Source organism: Natator depressus, chromosome 8 (genome assembly GCF_965152275.1).
Source record: "Natator depressus isolate rNatDep1 chromosome 8, rNatDep2.hap1, whole genome shotgun sequence".
NCBI lineage: Eukaryota > Metazoa > Chordata > Testudines > Cheloniidae > Natator > Natator depressus.
Window position 1 is genome coordinate 90149633 of NC_134241.1, and position 24206 is coordinate 90173838.

General features: G+C 40.6%; 1 protein-coding gene across 1 annotated transcript in view; it reads right to left on the reverse strand.

Annotated features, from left to right (window-relative positions):
- PATJ (PATJ crumbs cell polarity complex component) overlaps positions 1-24206 on the reverse strand; it is a 207377-nt gene that overhangs the window by 66032 nt on the left and 117139 nt on the right. Inside the window, exons 28-29 of the mRNA XM_074961634.1 lie at positions 11861-12057; positions 1307-1398 (exon numbers count right to left, since the gene is read on the reverse strand). Of these exons, the coding sequence (XP_074817735.1) occupies positions 1307-1398; positions 11861-12057 (289 nt within the window). The remainder of the gene's footprint in view (positions 1-1306; positions 1399-11860; positions 12058-24206) is intronic.

Consider the following 24206-nt stretch of genomic DNA (forward strand, 5'->3'; position numbering starts at 1 on the left):
TAGCCATTCTGCATAGGAACTGGTTAATTTTCTATGGGTTTGTCGCAGGCCAAGCCAAACCAGAGAGTCCTGCAGAAGCTACAGGGAGTGATTTCAAGAGAAAGAAAACTCATCAGAACATTTCCCTTCCCAACCAGGCCAGATTAAGACACAGGCATGTGAATACGCAACATAAACATTTGACAACATCAGAATCTTAGTATTAATTTTTTAATAGTTTCTAGACCTGATAGCTGCAAAAGAAAGCATGAAACCATGAATGATGCAATGACGTCTGTGTCTGCAGGCAGCTTGAAACCATAGCTCTAAGAGGTGTGAACTGCCCCCTGCATCTCTCAGACTTCCACAAAGTTATTTTTAAGGAACTGCTGAGGCTGGTGACATCATCTGCAGTGACATCACCAGAGGGTGGAACCTCAGGAGGCGTGGGAAGTTGGTCAAGGTGACATCTGGAGAGTGGATCTTGAGGAGGGAGGTCTGGGAAGTCACAGGGAACAGGGAGTTGGAGGGTCAGACAGAAGGTCTGGATAGACTTGCCTGGAGAGGGTAGCTCACTTAAGAAGGGTTAGCAGAGCTCTGAGGAGGAAACCTGAAGAGAGCTCAGCTTGGTATCCCTAGCCCCATATAGGTAGACTGCGGTGGGCTTTGGAGGGCAGAGTCTCAGAGGAAGTAACGGGCCCGCAGATCCTGGCACAATATGTATGTATATTTGTAAATAATTAAGACGCTCAAGGTAGAGTTACATAGACCTGATAAGATGAGCAGTTTCTGTGTATAAAACTATTTCTTTAACGCTTCCAGTTCCATGTTAGATTATAGTTGTCCTTAGTGTAATAAATAAGATGCTTTGTTTTCACTAACTCTAAGACTAAATCGGATATGTGCTACTAAGTTATTTAGGTAGCAAACTGCTACCTCTCGAAGTGATGCTACCTAATAATTTCCACATGCTAGAGTGTATCTCCAGTTCCTAGGGAGAAATGACTAAAACCTTTTAAAACTAAATCTAAGAGAGAAGGAGTGAATACTTGTTGTGCATAATGGTGGCAGCAAAAGGTACCAGATAAACAGTCTCTAAGCATCTCTGTCACTTGTTCACCAGAGGGTGAGCAGGCCATCACAGTTATCCTTGGAAAGATATTTTAAACAACATTACAGAGATCTTCTCAACAATGCTCAGAAACGTGGTTAAGAAAAAGATTATCTTATTTCAAAGGGAATCAAAGGGGCTCAGCATCTCTGAAAATGAGGCTATTAATGTAAAGGCTCAACTACAACTAGATGTTTTGATGAGAACTGGTCTTACCGTATGAAAACCAACTTGACCTTTGACGGAGCAGTCTTAATTATTGCAGAGGCATTTTGGTGGCTTCTTCCATATAATATCTGATTGTTTATCTGTTAAAAAGAATGGGGAAAAAAACTGGTTCATGTACAAATGTATTTAATTAAAACTAAAGCTAAATATGTATTGTTTTGAATTTAATTATGGTGGGTAATCCAACACTTCAAAGATGATGACAAGCTAAAAGGAAGATCAAGCGATAAAGAGAAATGAGGGGCGCATGAAATATAAATCCCATTGCTTATGAGGATCTTAAAAATAGGCAAAGCAGCATCGCACATTACATTTTTACTTTACTTTCAGGAAGACACATCAGTATGCCGGAAGAGGTTTCAAGCACAAATGCACTGTGGTAAGATAGTGTATGAAAAAGCAAACAGGAGAAAGTAAACAATGCTAACCTCTGTCAGTGCACTCACTTTTGATTTGGACAGTCCACGCTATTATCCTGGCATCAGTTCATGTGCAGGAGGAGGGCAGGATGTGATACTGAATTCAGAAGTAACACTTTATAATACTGATTTAGCTTTTCTATCATTTCTCTTATGGAAAAAATAGGTATTGAATTTTTTTGAAGAATACCCTATTTTTCCATCATGACTTCAAGATAGACCATGAAGGTATAGCTTTAAGATTGAGAAAAATGTTAATTTTCAACAGTTTAGTCACTCTTATTTTCAAAGCAATATATATATTTTTATATTGAGTTAATATTGCCAAGCTCAAAGTATTCCAGGAGAGCTGTAAAATGATTAACATATTGCATAATGCTTAATACAAGAAATTAGCAACCTCATACTTAATTAAGTTTTGCCAATACTAGCGGCTATTTCCATCACTCAATACAAATGAGACAGAATTCCTACACGGCTCAAACCTTTGTTAAATAAAGAAAACAAACAATGTCTGGTGTTCAGAGTCAAATGAATGATCCTCTATGGCAAGTTCTAAAAAAATTCAGCATGAGAAAAGTTATCTAAACACGACTTCTAACACAGCTTTTAACAGCTGATCCTAAACTATGGCCTACAGGTCAAGAGTGGTCAAGTTGCACTTGCTAGTCACATGGTGCTGACTCTTTTCTCCATCTGAGGACAACAAAAACCCACGATACATTTTAAAAGACATTCAGTTTTTGCTGTTGGGGTTATTTTCCAAGGAGGAATCAACAAGTGAATATTCTTCAAATGGTTAAAGTAATCCAGCAACAAATTGTATGGCAATCATATCCATATTTTACAAATACTCCTGCAAAACATATTCCTTATTTCCTCCCCCACCCCTTCATTTCCTCACCACCTTTTTAAAAGTTTGATATTTGGGAGTGCCCAAATATATATATATCTATTTGCACAGTAAGATCTGATTCTGCTTGCCTTGTATACTCCAGAGTCCCTCTGAGGTCAATAGCAGTTTGAGATATACAGAACATGAAAGGATCAGGCACGAAGGAAATAACACTACCCTAAAGTTTGAAGAGCTTCAAAGTTGTTATTATTTGCAATTACCATACAAGGAGATACAGTTCTAGAGGTGGTATCCTAAACTCAAAGGTAAAGTTTAAGAAACTGGCAAAAAGGGAATACTTCCACAGAGACATTCAGAGTTCAAATTAGCATATTATTAACTTGTGATAAATTTGTCTTATTTTTTTTCTCAATTTAAAAGAAATTATTCACTAGGGATATTATATCTGTTTTATAAATAGTTTGGATTTAGTTGAATTGCCATCAATTTTTCTTAACAACTGCCTACTTAGATTAGAATTTGTATTTTTTACACTGGTTAAATTAATCCTACTATGCAAATGTATCAGAGTCCAAAATTTAATTAGCTGGAGTTAGGTCCGTAAGTTACAATTATTTTAATTATACAAAAATGAAAATGTAGTCAAAGCAATATATTTCCCTTGAGGTTTTCAGCTATCCCATGTAGTTATTCTTCAGTGACAGCCTAAATTGATTGATTTTTTTTTTTTTTTTATTATTAAAGGAAAGGGTTTCTTTTGGAAAGAAAATTTATTATGTTAGCTGCTCAGATACCCCAGTGATGAAGGATTATAGAAAATCCTACAGAAATGAAACTGCAAGAGAATATCTAGAATTTCACAAGGGGCACCATTTTGAAATCTTTTCTTATTTTCAATGGGAGACATGTCAGCGCCACAAAATACGTTAGGATATTTACTTTATTTTGTGGGAATCAAAACCCATAGACAGCTACTTGGAAACTATGTTTGATTTTCTGCATTACAGTTTGCTTATGTTAAATGTTTTCTTTTGCTGAGATGCTTAACAATAACTTCAGAAAGTTCCATTATCCCTGGAAAAGGAAAAGGAAAAGGAAAAGGAAAAGGAAAAGAAACTAAGTAGATATGAACATAATGACTCAGTTGGCTCTCTATAAGGGTTTGGTTTTTTTTTGTTTTTGTTTTTAAACATGTCTTCTTGAAAAGATCAGGACTTCACAGAGAGGGAAGAAATTGTGTCATCACCTGGTTATGATGTTATCAGGTCAGTAGGCACAGGTTTTTATTCTGTCACTATGGCAATAGTTATGTTGTTTTATGACGTTCTTGCTGAGTCCAAGCAGCATCCAGTGCATAGCAACGTACTATAGATTTGGGCAACTGAAGTTTTATCTGATGGCTTTATAAGCTTAAGTAGTATCTTGCATGTACTTGCTTAAATCTGTAAATGACATGGAAGTTTATAACCCAGAAAAAAAAAATCAGAGGAACTTCTGCCCCTCATACTTTGATATAAAGAAGTGAAGAGACATTAAAAGTGGGTATTAATATAAGAATATTCTCTTTACCACATAGCTGTGATGGGAACTGTTGTAATAATTGGGCCTACAAATTTATCCTAACTGTAAGCAGTAAGTGAAAGTTCATAAGATGTCACAATAACATTAAACAATGAATATTATGTAAAAGGGAGATAAAATCTAGGTTAGGCTGAAGAAAAAGGCCTAGTAATATAATTCAAGGACTGTGTTAAAATCATGCCTGGTAAACTCAAAATGGGTAGAATTGAAAATCAATAAACCAAAATTGGTGCATCAGAAATTAGGTCTAATTGATTGACAAAATAACGAGTTTCACCCATCATTCCCTTTTGGGGTCTTAAAAGGAATGATTTAAAAGAAAATCAAGCAGCAGCAGAAGAATAAGCTGTCTACCAACAACCACTGCAGGAAGCTTTACCACCATGGCTCCCACTCCCACCATCTCCTGGGACTCCAACACTGTTTGGCCACTGTTGTTTTGATCCTGAGAGACTGGGCCAGAGAGAGGGACTCAGATGACATCACTACCTCCAATGGATCTGGCCAACCCCCCTTTCTCCCAGACATCCTTTTTCCTCTTCACCTTACTTCTTCTGTTTTTTCCCCTCTGTCTAATAAGTATCTGGCTTAGCCATCCATTAAAAAAAATTTTTTTTTTGCAACACAGCTGTAAGCCTGTGACCAGAAAGGCAACTAAAAGCAATGCCCAAAATAGCCCAATACTGGAACAAGTTTGCCAGGTCTCAGAGTGGCTGATAAGACTGTGCTGTGTTGGAGTTTTTCCAGCAATGAAGCAGCAAGTGAGAGTCCACATCAGAGACAGAAGCTGCATTTTCTATCTTTGCTGTTCTTTTCTTTCCCCTTTTGTGTGTTTTTGTCGTGTTTCATTTTCTAGGAAGCAGGACTGTACTTCAACAACAGCTCCAGCCCCAGCCCATTTCAACTAACTTATTCTCTTCCCCTCCAAAAGATCAACTATAACCATCTTTAATTCCATGTAAAAGACTGTTTTTTTCCTTCTAAAAACTCTCTATAGTTAAAGGTAAAAGGAACCTGTGGGAGGGGGCTCAGGGCACGGGCAGTGCAGGGTTGGAGTGCAGGGGGTGGGGCAAAGAGGGCTCCAGCCGTAGGTGCGGGTTCTGGGGTGGGGTCAGGGATGAGGGGATTGGGGTGCAGGTGGCGGCTCAGGGCTAGGGCAGAGGGTTGGGGTGGGGGTGGGAGGGCTCTGGTTGGGGTACGGGCTCTGGCTGGGGCCGGGGATGAGGAGTTTGGAGTCCAGGCTGGCCCAGGGCTATGGCGGGGCGAGAGAGAACTCCCCCACAGGTGTCTTTCCCCACAACAGCATCTGGGCTGGGGGGGAAATGGCGCCTCTCCCTGCCACAGCAGCTCCAGCGCAGCTGGGCTGGGGCTCCTCTCCCCAGTCACGGCAGCTCTGGCATGGCTGGGCCAGACTGGGGGAGGGGCCCCTCTCCCCGACAGCTCCAGAGGGGCTGGGCTGGGGGACCTGTGCGGCCCTAAATAGACTGCTGTGTGACCATGCAGCTTACAGGGAACCTAGGTGATTTTTCTCCTCATATTTCTTGGGACATCTCTGGCGTGGATGCCCAGCAGCAAGGAAGCAGCACTCCCCCTGCCATCGGCCCTCACAGTGGGTCCATGCAGCATGGGCAGGGAGGAAGCAGTAGGGCGGCTGGCTGCCAGCTGAGTTCCTCCCCCGCCACATGTGGCTGCTTTGCCTTCCCTGCTGCTAGAGTCCCAGCACTGCTGCCCGCTTTGCAGACCATCCACCGAGGTGAGTTGGGGTGGAGGCAGACGCAAAGGCAACACACCCCCCCACGCATAACCTCGGGTTAGTTTGCTATAGAATTGGCTGCCAGTGTTGTCTTTGGTGTAAGATCTGGAGTAACAACTGAGCTGGGGTAAGTGACTGGTCTCTTGGGACTAGGAGAAACCTGATGTGGTGAGATTTTTGGTGTGACCATTACCACAATGTTCAATGTGACTGGGTAGCAAGATAGATTGGAGAGTCTAAGGGGACTGTCTGTGACTCCATGGTAAGAACGGTATGGTGATCCATGAGTTCACATTTGCTACTGGCTTGGTGAAATCTAATTATAGAACACACCACTAGCTTGGGGTATTTGCCCTCTTTCTGACGGTCTGACCTGAGGTAGGCACTCACAGTTGTGAGCCACTCCAGACAGCATGACAACAAGCAACCGATTTTGGTGAGGAGAAAGAATAGGAACCAGGGGATAACAATGGTAGAAGCAGTAAAATTGCTCACAGTTGTTTGATGGGCGAGCAGGGATATAGAAAAGCACACAGTGCCCAGGCCTGCTGCCACAAAAGCATTGTGAGTGTCCTGATTACAGCTTTATATTATTATGTCATTTGTTCAGTGGTTTTTTTAACTTCTAAAATGTGAAAACATTAATTTAAAGGTTTTTTTTTTTTTTTTTTTTTAAACTCATATTCCACCCTCCCATCCCCAACCACCGCCTTGTCCTCAAGCAGAAAGCCCTGAGAACAAGACTAGAATCTGTAAATGTTAGACTATAGCTAGAAAAAACCCCAACTTTTGGGGAGACCCATCCAATATGACTTTCTATCCCAGCCAAGATCCTGCTATTTTCCTATTTGGAATTTTTTATCTCCCTGGTGGACTATTGCTGCTGGTAGAACCCTGAATAACTTTAACTAAATGTCTCAATGCAGAGAATGCAAAAACCTTCTTCCACCAAGTATATGGTATACAAATTGAGCATGAAACATCAAAAACCTTTAAAGCAGAAATGACATCACTGTTTTGACCAGCTGGTTCATTTATAGAACGTGGTTAGGTTAACAAAATAAACCTACCTAGCAAATGGTGGATATAGCACCTGTATTATTACAGTATTGTTCATATTAATCTATATATTGCTATAATCGTAATAAAAATACATAAGCCATAGAAACCCTCTGGGTGGATTTTGAGCTATGACAAAAGGATTAATCGCTACTGAATAGTAGTCCAGTATGGAATCAATTTCACTCTGTATGCACTGACATGGGGATTAGCAATCAGTCTTTCCAATAGGAGTGAAGATTTCCGGTACAACGTAACTGCATAGCATGCCACTAATAAAAGGCAGTTAGCGAACTTTATGAAAACGCAGCAGAATCAACAACATTCCAGTGACACAACAAGGATCTTCTAGGATCTGAAGCCAGCGTCTCAAATCCTGCTCACTTTACTAACAGGAATAATTCTATTTAATCACTGGGACTACTTGCTTGTGTAAAGAGAGCGGGATCTGGCCTCACATCTTTTTCTTCTGAAAGAGATGAGGATAGGGATGAACCTACTGTGTAAATATAAATATTTTCCAACTCAGCGTATAGCTATAGATACGCTCTAAAAATAATTTTTTGGGGAAAATATAATGATCCCGTATTATTTTTCCATAGGCTCCCTGCCTTGTTTCGTGTACATAAGGAAGAAGGCTGTTGTCTTTAGGCCCCTCTGTCATTTGTGGCAGAAGCTTGGAGATACATCGTGAATAAGGCAGGGGGGTGCAGGAAGAGAAAGCATGGTCTCATGGTGAAGGCAACTGACTGCTGAACCAGAGAACTGATTCTGTCCCTGTCTCTGCCCAAGACTATCTGCGTGATGCTGGGCAAGTCATTTAAACCGAACTTTTCACAGTTGTTCACGAACTGTGTGCCCTGCTTGAGACCTTGGGGTCGGATTTGCAGAAAACTTGGGCACTCAGAGCTGCAGGTGGAGCCGACGGGTGCTGCGCTTTGAATACATGAAGTGGTATATAAAGCTAAGTACCCTGAAAAAATCAGGTGCTAGTCGTCTCAAATCGGGCACGACAACAGTGGGCGTTTTTGATGGTACTCTCTGTGCCTCAGTTCCCCCATCTGTCACATGACAGATAAAAGGTATTTCCCTACATGACAGGGGTGCTGTAAAGACAAATTCATTAATGGTTGTGAAGTATTCAGATACTGTAAGTGACAAGTGCCATAGCAAAGTCCATAAAACAGCCCAGGAGGAAACTAACAATGTTTCCATAAATAGTATGGAATAAATAAGGCAGGGGGCCATGCACTGAACAATGAAGGTGTGACAAAATATTGAGCAGTTTCTCATTAAATGAGCCTTGTCCATGCTGTGCGCTGAAAGAGGCATGGGTCCTATGGGAAAAATAGAATGTGAACATGTAATTAAGGACCACATCATAACACATACACACAATGGTGATTGAATGAAGATTACACAGGGAATTTTAATTCTGGCATTTCCTAACTTTTGACTGCTTGACTTTGCAATCTTAATGTTCTTTAAATTATACTATACTATAAATTAAAGGTGGCATTTACTTATAGGCCTGTAGACATGGTTTGTTCAGTTACAGGACAGCACTTTCAGAAATGGTGAGCACTGGTCTACTCTTCCTCCACTGTAGAAATTGTGAATTCTTTCGTTGACTTCACTGGGAGCAGATTTAGGCCAATACCAAGTTCTTTTGCAACTTGCAACCATACAGCACATATGCAAATCCCAAACCCTCCAAAAATCTACTAAGTAACACTGAAAAATAAATATTTATAAAATTCACCAGAAATGCCACATGGCCCATCTCTCAAGGACAGTAGTACTATGGTTAGAAGGATTATATGACACCAGGAATAATTTAGGAGCCAAGAGAAAACCTCAGAGGCTCCCCCTATCTGTGCAAGCATATTGGTGTAAAAGTCCTCCAAGGTTCAGTGAGCTAGCATACAAAACTACCCTGACCAGTGATCTCTGGGCAGCAAAACACCTACTCTATTTGTGGGTCCATTTTGTTTGGGCTGGTACACACCAGAGATTTATCAGTCTAGTTTAACTCATCTTTAATTCTTTGTACACTTCAGAATCTACATTCCTGCCAAAGTACAAACTCCCATAATAAACAAACAATAACTTGCAATCTCATCATGCATTTCCATCTCTCAGACTTAAGTTTTAATGCTCATTCTAGTTTCCCCTGCTTCATCTGAGGAGGTCAAAGCATTTCACAAGCACTAATCATTTTAGCTTTGTAACACTCTTGTGCAGTAGGGAAGTATTATTACCCACCTTTTATAGATGGAGAAACTGAGGCACCAAGAAGTTGATGGAGATGAAAAAGACCACCCAGGAAGTCTGTGCCAGACCCACTAATAGAAACCATCTTTCCCCCAGTTCTTTGTCTGAACCACAAACCCACTGATATCAATGACAGTTCTGCCTGAGTTGAGAGTCAGTAAAGAATACAGGCGTGGGTAGTTACTAGACTTTAGCGAGCAAAGCCTAAAGTATTATCTTTTCTTTAGGGCTCAAGAGTGAGAAAGGATGACAAATTGCCTTTTAACATTTCTGTAAAATGTAGTGGTCCCTGGAAAGTTATAACACAACAAATCCTGCATCTTGACAAGGGGTTAGATTAGATGACCCTTGCGGTCCCTTCTAACCCTATGATTCTATAGTCACTGAAGCATGGACCAACAGGAATTTGCAGGAAAGGGCAATTTGCCTGTCATTATTTCAGCAAGAGACAGAGACTTTAAACACAATTTATCACCCTAACAGAGATAAATTTCATACAGTGATACTTTATTTCAAAACAAGCCTTCTACACTTCATGGGCATTGAAAACCTATAATTAGACACTGACAAATCTTTAGATAATTCTAAGTGTTCCCAAGGCATCTCCAGACAGTCAGACTTCTCCTTTTCAGGTTAAGAAATGAGAGAAAATATTCGGTATTCATACAACACAGATACAGAATTGCTGAAAGACCCAACATCGCTTCCCACTGAGTCCAGTAGGTCAGTACACACCTACTCTTCAGTGAAAGCTTCTTCAGAAGAGAAACATCCACAGGGATGAATGATTTTTTCAAACCTGTAAAGCAGTTATGATGTGGGAACCACTGCAGGAATAGCAAAAGACCCTCAGCACTAAGTGCCACTCTGCAGCAGTCAAATATCAGGTCGAAAGGTTTAAAATGTGTTTCAAACAGGAAGATGAAAAGGGGTGGAGGCGAAAAGAAGATGAAATGCTTTATTTGCTGATAGAATAACTTGGTCTGTGGGTTAGTTTGCACCAGAGAGAAAGAAAGAGAAAGAAAGAAACAATCTTTTAAATTCTAACAACTGAGTAAAATGGATCACAATATGAAATTGTATTTTCTTATCAGTTGGAAAGGAAGAAAACCCTGACAACTACAAAAGGCAAGACTCATCTTATTTTATATGTAAACTGATTTTTTCCCATGAAACAATATACGCAATACAAGGATAGATGTGCTATTCTCTCACCTGCTTTTCAGTAGTCCCTCCGTAACCATAGTTTGTGAATATTCTGAAAGCACAGACTGCATTGACATCAGTTTTCATAAGCAAGTAGATATGTGATTTTTGTTCTTCACTGAAAACACATTTATCAATGGACCCAATCATCCTATTCCTCTTATGTGACACCTGCATCACTGGAGGTTTGTAGCCATGGTACCCCATTCTGTATGGTCCTCTGCTAATCCCTTTGTGGATTAATAGCTCTTTTGACACACCCAGGATATCATATCATCCGTCCAAGACATACCTTTTCTGCCTCAAATTCTTCTGCCATCAACTTTCTCGGCCAGTGTCAATAAACACGCATCATCCACCGAACCTCCTAAAATATGCCCGAAAATCAAAACTTTCTTTTCATAAGATCTCTAACTTTTGTTGAGTTCCAGTCATCTCCAATACTTTTTCATTGGTTACTGCTCTATCCATGATATTTGTAGAATTCTTCTACAACACCATAATTTGAAGGATTGTAGTTTCTTTATTATTGTTTGAAAGTCCATGTTTCACAGCCATAATTTAACACAGACCATATATAAGTTTTTAAACAGTCAGAAGTTATGTCCCTTTCTCAGGTCATGTCTACACTACCCTCCGGATCGGCGGGTAGTGATCGATCTATCGGGGATCGATTTATCGTGTCTAGTGTAGATACGATAAATCGATCCCCGATCGTTCTGCCGTCGACTCCAGAACTCCACCACGGCGAGAGGCGGAAGCGGAGTTGACGGGGGAGTGGCGGCCGCCGATCCCACGCCGCGAGGACACGAAGTAAGTGATTCTAAGTCAATCTAAGATACGTCGACTTCAGCTACACTATTCTCATAGCTGAAGTTGCGTATCTTAGATCGATCCCCCCCCCCCCCCCCCCCAGTGTAGACCAGGCCTCATTAGATGTTTATTCTTCAAGAATTCACTCTTGCTATTCTGGTGCTGACCTCAATATCTGATTTTCCATCTTCTGTAATACTTCCTAAGTAGCAATAATTTCTCACTTGCTGTATGATTATGTTTTTCACTGGAATATCGCAGGATCATTGGATACCACCATAGTTTTTATCTTGTCCACATTCAACTCGAACCCATATTCTTTGTCATATTCACATATAACCTCCACTAACTTCATCAGACCTTCTGAATCAGCCAACAGCATTGTCTCATCTGCATAGTGAATGTTACCCATTTTCCATTCATCTTAATACCTTCTTCTGTTTCTTTGTTCCTCAGCTGACATAAGTCACCACAGTTCCATGAACTGGCACCAAATCTTTATTTTGTATTTCATTACAAGGTTCACAGGCTTTCTTCCCTCTCGACACCAACCCTATCATATAGCCAAAGGAATCATTTACCTCTAAAAGTTCATCACCAACGTGCATTCTTCCATCTCTTCCTGCAGGTCCATCTGGATTGATGCCAACTATGAAAATGCTCATACGAGACCTGTCCTTGTTGCCAGCAAGGCTGAGTCCAAGCCCATTCTTATCTTTCTCAAGCTCAATAATGTGCAACTCCCCTGGCAGATCTGCGTATCTTTGTCGGATCTTCTCTGAAAAATAGAATAAAATAAACACAAAATAAAATTATATGCAGCCGACTGTGAACACATCTAGGTACGCTACACATTACTTGACTCTCAGCATCACTATGGGTTTCTGGCATTTGGGGTTCCCAGCATGGAAATTAGAACATAAGAACGGCCATACTGGGTCAGACCAATGGTCCCTCTTGCCCAGTATCCTGTCTTCCGACAGTGGCCAATGCCAGATGCTTCAAAGGGAAGTGAACAGAACAGAGCAATTATCAAGTGATCCATACCCTATTGTCCAGTCCCAGCATCTAGCAGTCAGAAACTTAGGGATACCCAGAGCATGGGGTTGCACCTGTGACAGTCTTAGCTAATAGCCATTGATGGAACTATCCTCCATGAATTTATACAATTCGTTTTTGAACCCAGTTATGGTTTTGGCCTTCACAACATCCCCTGGCAACAAGTTCCACAGGTTGACTGTGCATTGTGTGAAGAACCAGTTACTTCCTTTTGTTAGCTTTAAACGGGTTGCCTATTAATTTCATTGGGTGACCCACAGTTCTTGTGTCATGTGAAGGGGTAAATAACGCTTCCTGATTCATTTTCTACACATTAGTCATGATTCTATAGACCTCCATGACATCCCCCATCAGTTGTCTCTTTTCCAAGCTGAAAAGTCCCAGTCTTTTAAATCTCTCCTCATATGGAAGCTGTTTCATACCCTTAATCATTTTTGTTGCCCTTCTCTGTATCTTTTCCATTTTTAATATAGCTTTAACCAGAACTGCATATAGTATTCAAAGTGTGGACGTACCATGGATTTATATAGTGGCATTATGTTGTTTACCATCCTATTATCTCTCTCTTTCCTCATAGTTCCTAACACGATTAGCTTTTTTGACTGCTACTGCACATTGAGCAGATGTTTTCAGAGAACTATCCACAATAACTCCAAGATCTCTTTCTTAAGTGGTAACAGCTAATTTAGACTCCATCATTTTGTATGTATAATTGTGATTATGTTTTCCAATATGCATTACTTTGCATTTATCAACATTCCATTTTATATGCCCAATCACACAGTTTTGTGAGATCCCTTTGTAATTCTTCACAGTCTGTTTTGGACTCAATGATCTTGAGTAATTTTATATGGTCTGGAAACTTTGCCACCTCACTGTTTACCCATTTTCCCAGATCATTTACAAATATGATTAACAGAACTGGTCCCAATACAGATCCCTGGGGGACACTGCTATTTACCTCTCTCCATTATGAAAACTGACCATTCATTTCTACCCTTTGTTTCCTGCCTTTTAACCAGATCCTGATCCATGAGAGGACCTTCCCTCTTACCCCAAGACTGCTTAGTTTGCTTAGAGCCTTTGGTGAAGGACTTTGTCCATGGCCTTCGGAAAGTCCAAGTACACTATATACACTGGATCACCCTTGTCCATATGTTTGTTGCCCCCCTCAGAGAACTGTAATAGATTAGTGAGTCATGATTTCCCTTTACAAAAGCTGTGTTGACTTTTCCGCAACAAACTGTTTATCTATGCACCTGACAATTCTGTTCTTCGCTATAGGGTGAACCAGTTTGCCTGGTACTGAAGTTAGGCTTACCAGCCTGTAATTGACAGGATCGCTTCTGGAGCCTTCAAAAAAAAATTAGCGTCAAATTAGCTATCCTCCAGTAATCTGGTAAAGAGGCTGATTTAAGTGATAGGTTACATACCACAGTTAGTTCTGTACATCTGGTCCTGGTGACTTATGACTGTTTAATTTTTCAATTTGTTCCAAAACCTCCTTTATTGCCCTCAATATGAGACAGTTCCTAAAAAGAACAGCTCAGCTCTGGGAATCTCCCTCACAGCCTCTGCAGTGAAGAGCAACGTAAAGAATTCATTTTGCTTCTCCACAATGGCCTTCTTTTCCTCGAGTGCTCCTTTAGCACCTTGATCGTTCAGTGGCCCCATTGATTGTTTGGCAGGCTTCCTGCTTCTGAAATACTTAATATTTTTGCTGTTAGTTTTTGAGTCTTTTGCTAGTTGCTCTTCAAATTCTTTTTTGGCCTGCCTAATTATACTTTGACTTGCCAAAATTTATGCTTCTTTCTACTTTCCTCAGTAGGAGTTGACTTCCAATTTTTAAAGGATGCCTTTTTGCCTCTAATCACCTCTTTTAACTCTGTTGTTTAGCCATGGTGGCATTTTTTTTTTTGATCCTCTTACAATTTTTTTAAATTTGAGGTATACGTTTAATTTGAGCTTCTATTATGGGTTTTTTTTTAAAAAAACAAGTTTCCATTCAGCTTGACGGAGCACTACAAAGCAAACTGTGACACTTTTAAAAATTAGTTGGAATGAAATGTTAGATTTATATAACTGAATGTGCTGGAGAAATTTTCTATTTACATTTTTCCAAAGGGAAAAATATGGGGTAGTTCTCTCAGACTAGCATATGGATTTCTACAACTTGTTCTTAGAAAGATAAGTCTCATAGCTTCTCATTGCCCTGTGCCATTCCATATTCAGCACAGTTTTTAAAGCCAGTTTCATATCATCATCTAATTCCAACACTTCAATGGCATCAAAAAAGGAAATTGAAGTAATTAACTGTGACTGGATATCACTTTTAAGAAGCACAAGGTGAATGAGACTGATGCATTATCTGTTAAAAAGAGTAAAGAGGGAGAGGAGAATATATGTACAACTGTGTCCCTGAGTCAGCACTTGGGCTAGATCAAATATCAGCTATTACCATTCTACTACAGGAAAAGGCACGTTAGCAGTACAATTTAACTGCTACTGCATGTTTCCATGGCAACAGGAAGAGGAGTGGAGAGATAAAATAAAAAGTGAGTAAGAAAGAAAGAAAGCTAGCTAGCTTTCTCCATAGAGTTTGATCCTGGAAAATTGCCCTCAACTTCCACTGGCTTCAATGTGAGTTGAGGGTGCTCAGTACTTCGTAGGATCATCCCCCGATTCCCTAAATCGATCATAAAGATATGCACCAATTACACACTTAGATTCACAGACTATACCCCATGATCACAGATATCTGCCATACACTTCACAAAATTCATTTGTTAAACTCTATTCCTCCACAAACACCAATTCCAAAACAAACTAGCCTGTTAAAAAAAATACAGACTGCTAGCACTAGCAAATTAAATGGAAAATTATAGGTTTTGATTGTTACATGTGTCTCAGCCTGACCATTAAAAAGAAAGATGAAATTTGACTAATCTGTTCTCACTCTCTTCCTCCTGTCAATAATACTTAAGGTTAAGATTTTGTCACGGGTATTTTTAATAAACGCCATGGACAGATCATGGGCAATAAAAAAAATTCACGGAAGCCTGCAACCTGTCCGTGACTTTTATTAAAAACACCCTGGGGGGTGGGGAGCTAACTGCTGGAGACCCACCAGGGGCTGACTGCTCCAACCCTGCCGCTCCTCCTGCAGCATTGACCAAGCCCGGCCACTGCTCCACCCCAGCCGCTGCTCTTGCAGCGACAGCTGACTGCTGTCAGCCAGCCGCTGCTCCTGCTCTGGCCCTGGGAGCTGATCCAGCAGCCCTAGGAGCTGATTCAGCCCCAGGGTCTGCTCCTGTGGTGGCAGCTGCTGCTTCTTCCCAGCCCTGGGGGCTGACCTAGCCTTGGCTACTGCGTCTGAGGCAGTGGCTACTGCTCCAGCCCTGGGCCCCCAACCGGCAGCTGCTCTTGTGACAGCAGCTATTGCATCTGCTCCGGTGGGGGCTGACCCGACCCTGTCCACTGCTCTGGCAGCAACTACTCCAGCAGTAGGGGCAGACTGCCAGCCACTGCTCAGGCCACAACTCCAGCCCTGCTGCTGCTCTTGGGGGGGGGGGGGGGGGGGATGACAGCTGTTCCAGCTCCGCTGCGGCAGGCTGAAGCCAAAGAAGTCACGGTATCTGTGACCTCTGTGACAGAATCAGATCCTTAATACTCCTTTAAATGCTCTAGCTTGAGGCTGAAGTTATGAGTTGCACTGTTACAGGGTGCAGGAAGACCAGTTGCTCAGTGTTATATCAGCAGAGTCTATTATTAGTAACTCTTAATTCTAAGCTTTGTCTGGACTGGTGGTTAAGACACACGACTGGAATTCAAGAGTAATAAAGTATCTATTTAACCTGGTCAGGAATTTCATAACAATAAACAAACCCTTTGGATAATACACAAATAAATATACAACACCAAAGTGCCTTATCAACACTAATTAATTAATAGTTCCCTAATTCACCTAAGCGTTGAGACTTCCTACACCAACTGTACAGCTAGGAGAATTGAGGCCAGAGAGGATAAGTGAGCAGCAAAAAGGTCACAGAACAGAGCTGGGAATACAACCTCTATTTCCCTAACCTGGAGCCCTGTGCCCTAGCTGCTGGATTTCCTCATTCTATCAGTTGTGAGGCAGTAGACCTTGAGGATGATCAAAATCTCCTGTACTATTTACATAGAATTATAAAGATTATAAAAGTATAATTGATAAGTAATCAGCAAGGCCCATTCTGATTTTGCAGCCACAACACTGGCACGGAATACAGCATATCCAAGCAGGAGCCCCAGGCAGCCTGCAGTCAGGCCGTCTGCTCACTCAGTTGAGACTCTAACAGAGTGAACGGAAGGAACACGTTATAGCACAGCCCCTCCAGTCGGTGCATGAGTACACAGACTCTGCAGGGGGAGAGGTTTGTTGCTGGAGTGACTTTATAAAACCAGTACCTGTGTATGGAGTTATATTCCGGAACTGAAAATAATGGATGCATTAAAGCAGATTGTACTTTAATTATAAATATTCTACTCAGCATCGTGAAACTGCAGCATACTGTACTTAAAAGCAGTGCTGGACTCCGAGAAGTGAATATACAAATAAAAATAGCACCTTTTTCTTGGCTCTGCTTATTCAGAGTCCTATTCACTTTTTAAAATGACAATAATAAGTTTTACTCCTATTAGTACTGGTGAGCCCAGACCCCTAAGGAAAAAGTAACTAAACTTCATAAATAACAATAAGTCACATAAAGTTCCAACAGCAGGGCCAAACAGTGCTTCAAAGGTCAACCCCACCATGTTACTTAGCAGAGCAGAAGTGCACTATAAGGTACGGTAAAGACAACAATAGGTCATTGCAGGAAGGAGCACAGAAGTGTTAAAAATTTCCTATTAAAGAGAGCATTTCTTTTGTAAATGTTTTTCTCTCCCTGTTGCTGTGTGAAAAACCCACATACACCGACTTCCTTTGTGTGGGCTGGGCCCATCATGAACTTACCATATCTATTTAGGAAGCAAAAGTTTTCAGAGTAGCAGCCGTGTTTGTCTGCGTTCGCAAAAAGAACAGGAGAACTTGTGGCACCTTAGAGACTAACAAATTTATTTGAGCATAAGCTTTTGTGAGCTACAGCTCACTTCATCGGCGATGAAGTGAGCTGTAGCTCATGAAAGCTTATGCTCAAATAAATTTGTTAGTCTCTAAGGTGCCACAAGTACTCCTTTTCTTTATTTGAAACAGTGTCCCTGCTGAGGAGACTAGAGTGGTAAAATGCTGAAAGATTAAGAAACTACAGAGGAAATGACACAGAGTGATTCATGTGCTGAATGCCCCTCTTAGCCTGGTAAGAGGGCACATCCATACATACTGCTACAATAAATGCAATTTTTATGCATGTGTAAAAATACACACACACACACACACACACACACTGTTTTGTTTTTAAAATTAAATCTCTGCTCAGCAGGGCATACTTTTACTATTCGGGATAACAGGAAGTATTGGCTTTTACAAGCTCTACCTATTAACACTCCTTAAATACTCCTCAAAGGGCTGTCCTCTGTGCTAGGTGATTGTAGTGTAAATGCTGCCACACTATTCCCAGAGCTGTCATTATCCAGTCTGCATACAAATATCCTTTGGGTTTCCTCATGATTTCCTATAACATTCTGTTAGTATTCTCAGTTTGCCTCTTAATAAGACTCTCATAAGATCATTTATACAAGTATTTACCTAAACATTTATACAAGTATTTACCATGCATCTAAGGCATCTTCTTTTTAATACATTTTTAGATGTCTTTTTCCTCCAGCTGGTATCACTTTTCAGTTCTCTGCCTAGCACTGGGGAGCCAGTTAGCATTTGCATTTGCAAGAATTCTATTATCTGCCTTCATTACCAGATACTTTACACAAGGCAATTGTAATTCTGTGGTTATTGCATTACACACAAGGTATTAAGTTCTTTTTGTTTTGTCACTGTATGGAGTTGTTTCCACATTCCATGAACAATAAGCTTATCTCAACTTCAGCAGATGCATCTTACAAATAATATTTAGCCAGCTAGTGCAGCATCTACAGAGTTTTTTTCCCCAATACATATTTATTTTTATATATATATATATATATATATATATACACACACACACACACACACACATATACATACACACAAACACATAATTAAATAGGACCATAGCACCAACAAGTTCTTTACTGATCAATCCTGCAATAATATATCCCAGATATATTAGCAGATAATTATTGCATTTTAAACAGAAGCCTTGGAAATGGAAGACAATTGCTTTCAAACAATATGCCATTATGCTGTCACAATGCTTTCCTGCTCCACTAAATATTAGTACATTAAATGGGGAGAAATAAGAAAATAAGTAGTAGGAGATATGGCTAGCCAATTACAACCCAAATTACTTGAACTTTGGTGCTGTAATATTGCAACAAATACAGTATATCATTATTTAAAGACAGCCACCATCCTGCAAGAAGACAAGAGATTGTTTAAAGTGTAAAGTTTCAAAGATATATGACAGTCCCACAAGAGGTTCAGGGAGCTGCTTCACAAATATTATAACTCTGACCAGCTGGATCTACATCTCCAGTTAAATGAGCTGAAATTAGAAAGGGGGGAAGCTTGCCTCCTCCCCCGCACCCCCATACACACACCTACCAAAAATGTGTATTTTCCTGATATAAAAGAGAATCTATCTAGAAAGATGATGATGGAAGGGGAAGAAAAAAAAAAGTTCTTGATGATTGAGCTACTAGGTAGATTTTATTTATTTATTTTAGAAGGTGCTGAATCATGGCATGTGGGACAGAAGAGAAGGGGGGCCGTGTGTTGAAGAGGCTGACAAATTACATTTTTATACAGAAGCTGATATTGCAATCTCTGAATCCCTGCTCCAGATAACTACTAACACCACATACTCTCTTTTGGAGACTTTGTCATGGCCTCATTTATCCCTCTGTGTTTGCTTTTATGACCCTGGGCTACCATTTGTATCAAATCATACAAGACATTGTTACAGCCATAGTTTTTTCATGGATAGCTCTACTTGGGCTGCAATACTGCATTCATTGTTCTTCTTTCAGCATTGATCAACATCGGAATGCAGCTAGCGTACACAACAGAGAACCAATCTCGCACATCAAACAACTAAATCCCTGCTTAGTTTCACTTTAAACATAAAAAAAAGAAAAGAAATGAAAGAGCAGGGAGTCCCTGGAATACTAACCCTAATGCTGTGAGGGCAACATCTAATTTACTGATTACAATTTACAAGAGCCTAAATGAGCACATTAAAAAGGCGATAATTTAACAAACTGGGGCTCCAAATTCTCTTGACATTCAAACAATGAACACATTATACCATTGATCTTTCCACTAGCCGCACATTCAACTCCATGGAGGCAAAGAGCTCCATGAACCTTATCTCAAAAAGAATGCTGCTCATTGTGTTCAAAACCACTGAAGCTACTGATGGACAAAACAATTTCATTAATGTTTACTTAGATGTCATAAAACAAGACATTTGGAAAAGAAAATGAATGAGATTTAAAATAAAGCGTCAATATATTCAGAACCCATGGACTTAACTGGATACATCACATATTGCCTTGTGGTCAGTCCCCACACCAAGTGACAGGAGAAGAGACTCAAGGGCTAGCCACACCTGCAGCTCTTTCACAGAGTGTGAGGCCAGAGGCGATCATCTAGTCTGACCTCCTAACACAGACTATAAATTTCACCCAAATATGCCTATGATGAGGCCAATAACTTTAGTTTAATTGAAGTATTTTAGTTCTCAGGATACTAAACTGCTGTGTGCCACAGGCTGAGAACAGGAGACACAGGGGAACCACCGGTGCCCAAGGCCTCTATCTGTATATCTACAGTGAGTTTTAAAACCTGCGGCAACAAGTCTTAGAGCCCAGGTTTACAGTCTCAGGCTCACGCTATGGTGCTAAAAACAGCAGTGCAGACGTTGTATGTCAGAGGCTGGAGCTCAGTATCTGAAACCCAACCCCTTTGCCAGTCTACAGAGCCCAAGCATCTTGACAGCTGTTTTTAGCATTGTAGTGTGAGTCTGAGTCTGTAGTTAGAGGCTCTGAGACTCGCTGCTGTGGGTTTTAGAACTCAGAGCAGACATACCTTACAATGGCAGGGAATTAAGTGAGTTATGCCCAGATGATCCCAAGAGATGATTCATACCCCACGCTGCAGTGGAAGACGGACGCCCCCACACACAAGGTCCCTGCCAATATGACCTGGGAGAAAATGCCTCCCCCAACCCAGATCTGGGGTCCCCTGAGCACAAGGGCTGGGTTAACATCCCACACAGGTACTAACGCCTCCAAAAAGTGCAGGGAGGAAGCCCCCTTCCCCTCCCCATCTTGCACCAACCAACACAGCTAGCTGGCTGAGAAGTGGGGTATAGTGTGCCCCACCAATGAGATGGTGCAGCAGCAGCCTCTCTGAAGCGCAATGTTCTCCTGCAGTTCCCTGGGACTGTGCAACTCCACACCACCCCCCTAGCCATGGCTCTGCTTCACTGGCACAAACTAAATTATTTACCTTCAAAGTACATTACTTCACTTTTCAAGTGTAACCTCAGCATTTCTATTAGCTGAAGCGTCTGACAAAGACTAACACTCATTCCCAACCCAAGCCTACCATAAAACAAGAAGCTCTCTCACTCTTATTTTTATGTATGTATGTCCCAGAAGAGGTGAGAAATTATAGCATTATTTTTAAGTGTGTGTGCGCGTGCGTGCGCACGTGTCTGTGTGAGAGAGAGCGAGAGCGACGGCATTATCTGTACAAAATGCCATCAATCTCTCATAAGAACGGAGGCAAGGAAATAAGTTTGTATGGCAACTTCCACCTTTCTGTATGTATATTATATATCTTCTTACTATATGTTCCATTCTATGTATCCAATGAAGTGGGCTATAGCCCATGAAATCTTATGCTCTAATAAATGTGTTAGTCTCTAAGGTGTCACAAGTACTCCTGTTCTTTTTAAAGGAAATAAATGTTGATTCCAAAAATGATCTGTGAAAATGTGATGATTTTACCCTTGCAAATATAACTAGTCCAGTCATAAAGAAGAACTGTATAATAATATGCACTGAGCATTAATGACAAAATATCCGTTAAGCTAACTTTCAGGCTTCTTTTGTACCTGTTTGTTTTTTGAGAGTTAATATTATTTGGGATCTTTATGGTCTGCCTTCCTTTCTCCTAACTGCTTCCCTCATCTCTGACTCCCACTCTTAGCTTTCCACCTTCTTTCATGTCTTGTCAAATGCTTGAAATAGCTTCTCATTTCCATGTGGCAGGTGCCTTCCATCTCCTTCAAATTTTTCCTTAAATCCCACTTCTCTTTTGCAGCATCTCATTACAAGAGATGGAAAAATGTTTTCTGCCAATATCCATTTCAATTCACAGATTCCAAGTCCAGCAGGGACCACTGTGATCATCTAGTCTAACCCATAACACAAGTCATAGAACTTCTCCAAAATAATTCCTAGAGGTATATCTTTTAGAAAAACATCCAATCTTGATCTAAAAATTGTCAGTGATGGAGAATCCACCACAACTCTTGGTAAATTGTTCCAGTGGTTAATTACTCTCACTGTTAAAAATTTACACCTAGCCTGAATTTGGCTAGTTTCAGCTTCCAGACACTGGATCATGTTATACCTTTCACTACTAGACTGAAGAACCCACTATTAAATATTTGTTCCCCACATAGGTGCTAATAGACTGTAATCAAGTCATCCCATAACTTTTTCTTTGTTAAGATAAATAGATTGAGCTTCTTGAGTCAATCACTATAAGACATGCTTTTTACTCATTTAAATTAAATCATTCTTGTAGCTCTTGTAGCCTTTAATCATTCTTGTAGCTCTTCTCTGAACCATCTCCAATTTATCAAAATCCTTCCTGAATTGTGAGAATCAGAACTGGACCCAGTATTTAAGCAGCAGTTGCACGGGCACCAAAAACAGAGATAAAATAACCTCTTTACTCCTGCTCAAGAATCCCCCATTTATGCACTCAAGGATCATATTAACCCTTTTGGCCACAACATTGCACAGGGAACTCATGCTCAGTTGAGTATCCACCCCACATTCCAAATCTCTTTCAGTATCACTACTTCCCAGGATAGAGTCTCCCAACCTGTAAATATGACCTACATTCTTTGTTCCTAGATATATTCATTTACATTTAGCCATACTAAAACATAGTGTTTGCTTGCACCCAAACAATAAATATCTCTCTGTATTAGTGACATGCCCTCTTCATTATTTACCACTCCTCCAATTTTCATATCACTTGAAAACTTTATCAGTGATTATTTTGTTTTTTCTTCCAGGTGATTGACAAAAAAGAAAAAAGTTAAATTGCATAGAGCCAAAAAGTGATTCCTTGCAGGAAACAAGAAAAACACCCACTACATGAGGATTCCCTATTTATAATTACATTGAGAACTATCAATTAGCCAGCTTTTAACGCATTTAATATGTGCCATATTAATTTTATATCATTCCATTTTTTTTAAATCAAAATGTCATGCACTACCAAGTCAAATGCCTTATAGAAGTCAAAAGTTAGAGTGTTGATGTGATATACTTAATCAACCAAATCTGTAATCTAATCAAAAAAGATAAGTGAGTCTGATGGGATCGATTTCCATGTTTGTTTCCTCCTGTGGTGACTGCCTTCCTTAACTTTGATTGAATTTTACTATCACAAGTATTTACAGAAAACAATTTTTAAATTTTGCTTTCTGGAGCTTATCTACTATAAACCTGATTACAATAGTTACACCCACCCAGTCAACAAAAAAAGCAATATCATTTGACTTATGTGACTGTACACAACTGAGCAACACAACTTGGATCACAGATTCCAAATTTCAAACAGGCAGCCATAGAGTAAACAGTATTTGCAAGAAGTGACAATCTGTTTTCAGACAACTGGTGAATAGAATGAAGTCACTTTCATTCAATATGTTATTTACTGTTATTTGTTCAGCTCTGCTTCATATCTCCCAAACAGAATTCCATTTACTTCCCAAACATGCTGTTTCCATGTGTCTTGAATAGGTGGTCGGGGTAGAGGGAATATACAGAATTATAGCATTCCCCTTCCTTGCAAACTACTATCATGTGGTCCAGAATCTAAACTCCCCAGCCCCTCTTTTCAAATAAGTCACCAGCCCTGATGGTTGTAAAAAAAACCTGCCTAATGTTAACTGAATGTAACTTACTCCTGGAGGAATTCTGTGCCACTGTGCATGTAGATTTCAGAGTAGCAGCCGTGTTAGTCTGTATTCGCAAAAAGAAAAGAAGGACTTGTGGCACCTTACAGACTAACAAATTTATTTGAACATAAGCTTTCGTGAGCTACAGCTCACTTCCCGTATCCGATGAAGTGAGCTGTAGCTCACAAAAGCTTATGCTCAAATAAATTTGTTAGTCTGTAAGGTGCCACAAGTCCTCCTTTTCTTTTTGTGCATGTAGAATTAATGTCCCCTCACAGATCTCTCCGCTTCCCTGCAGAAAATGACGGGGAAGTAAAGGAAAGCCACAAGAGCGGTCACATGCCAGCATGGTTTCCAGTACCTAGAGCAGCTGGTGGAGAGGAAAATCTGTGGGGGCAAGGGGAACTTGCAGACACCCATGGGTGTATTTGGGGGGGGCAAGAAGGGCATAGCCCCCCCAACACAGAGGCACGGTGTGGAGGGACACATGGGGTCATGTGCCACTGCCCACCCACCATTTCTAAGAATACAGAGCTGCTTGGCTGAAGGAGGGTTCCACTCTAGCTCTCTTGATTCTGCAGCT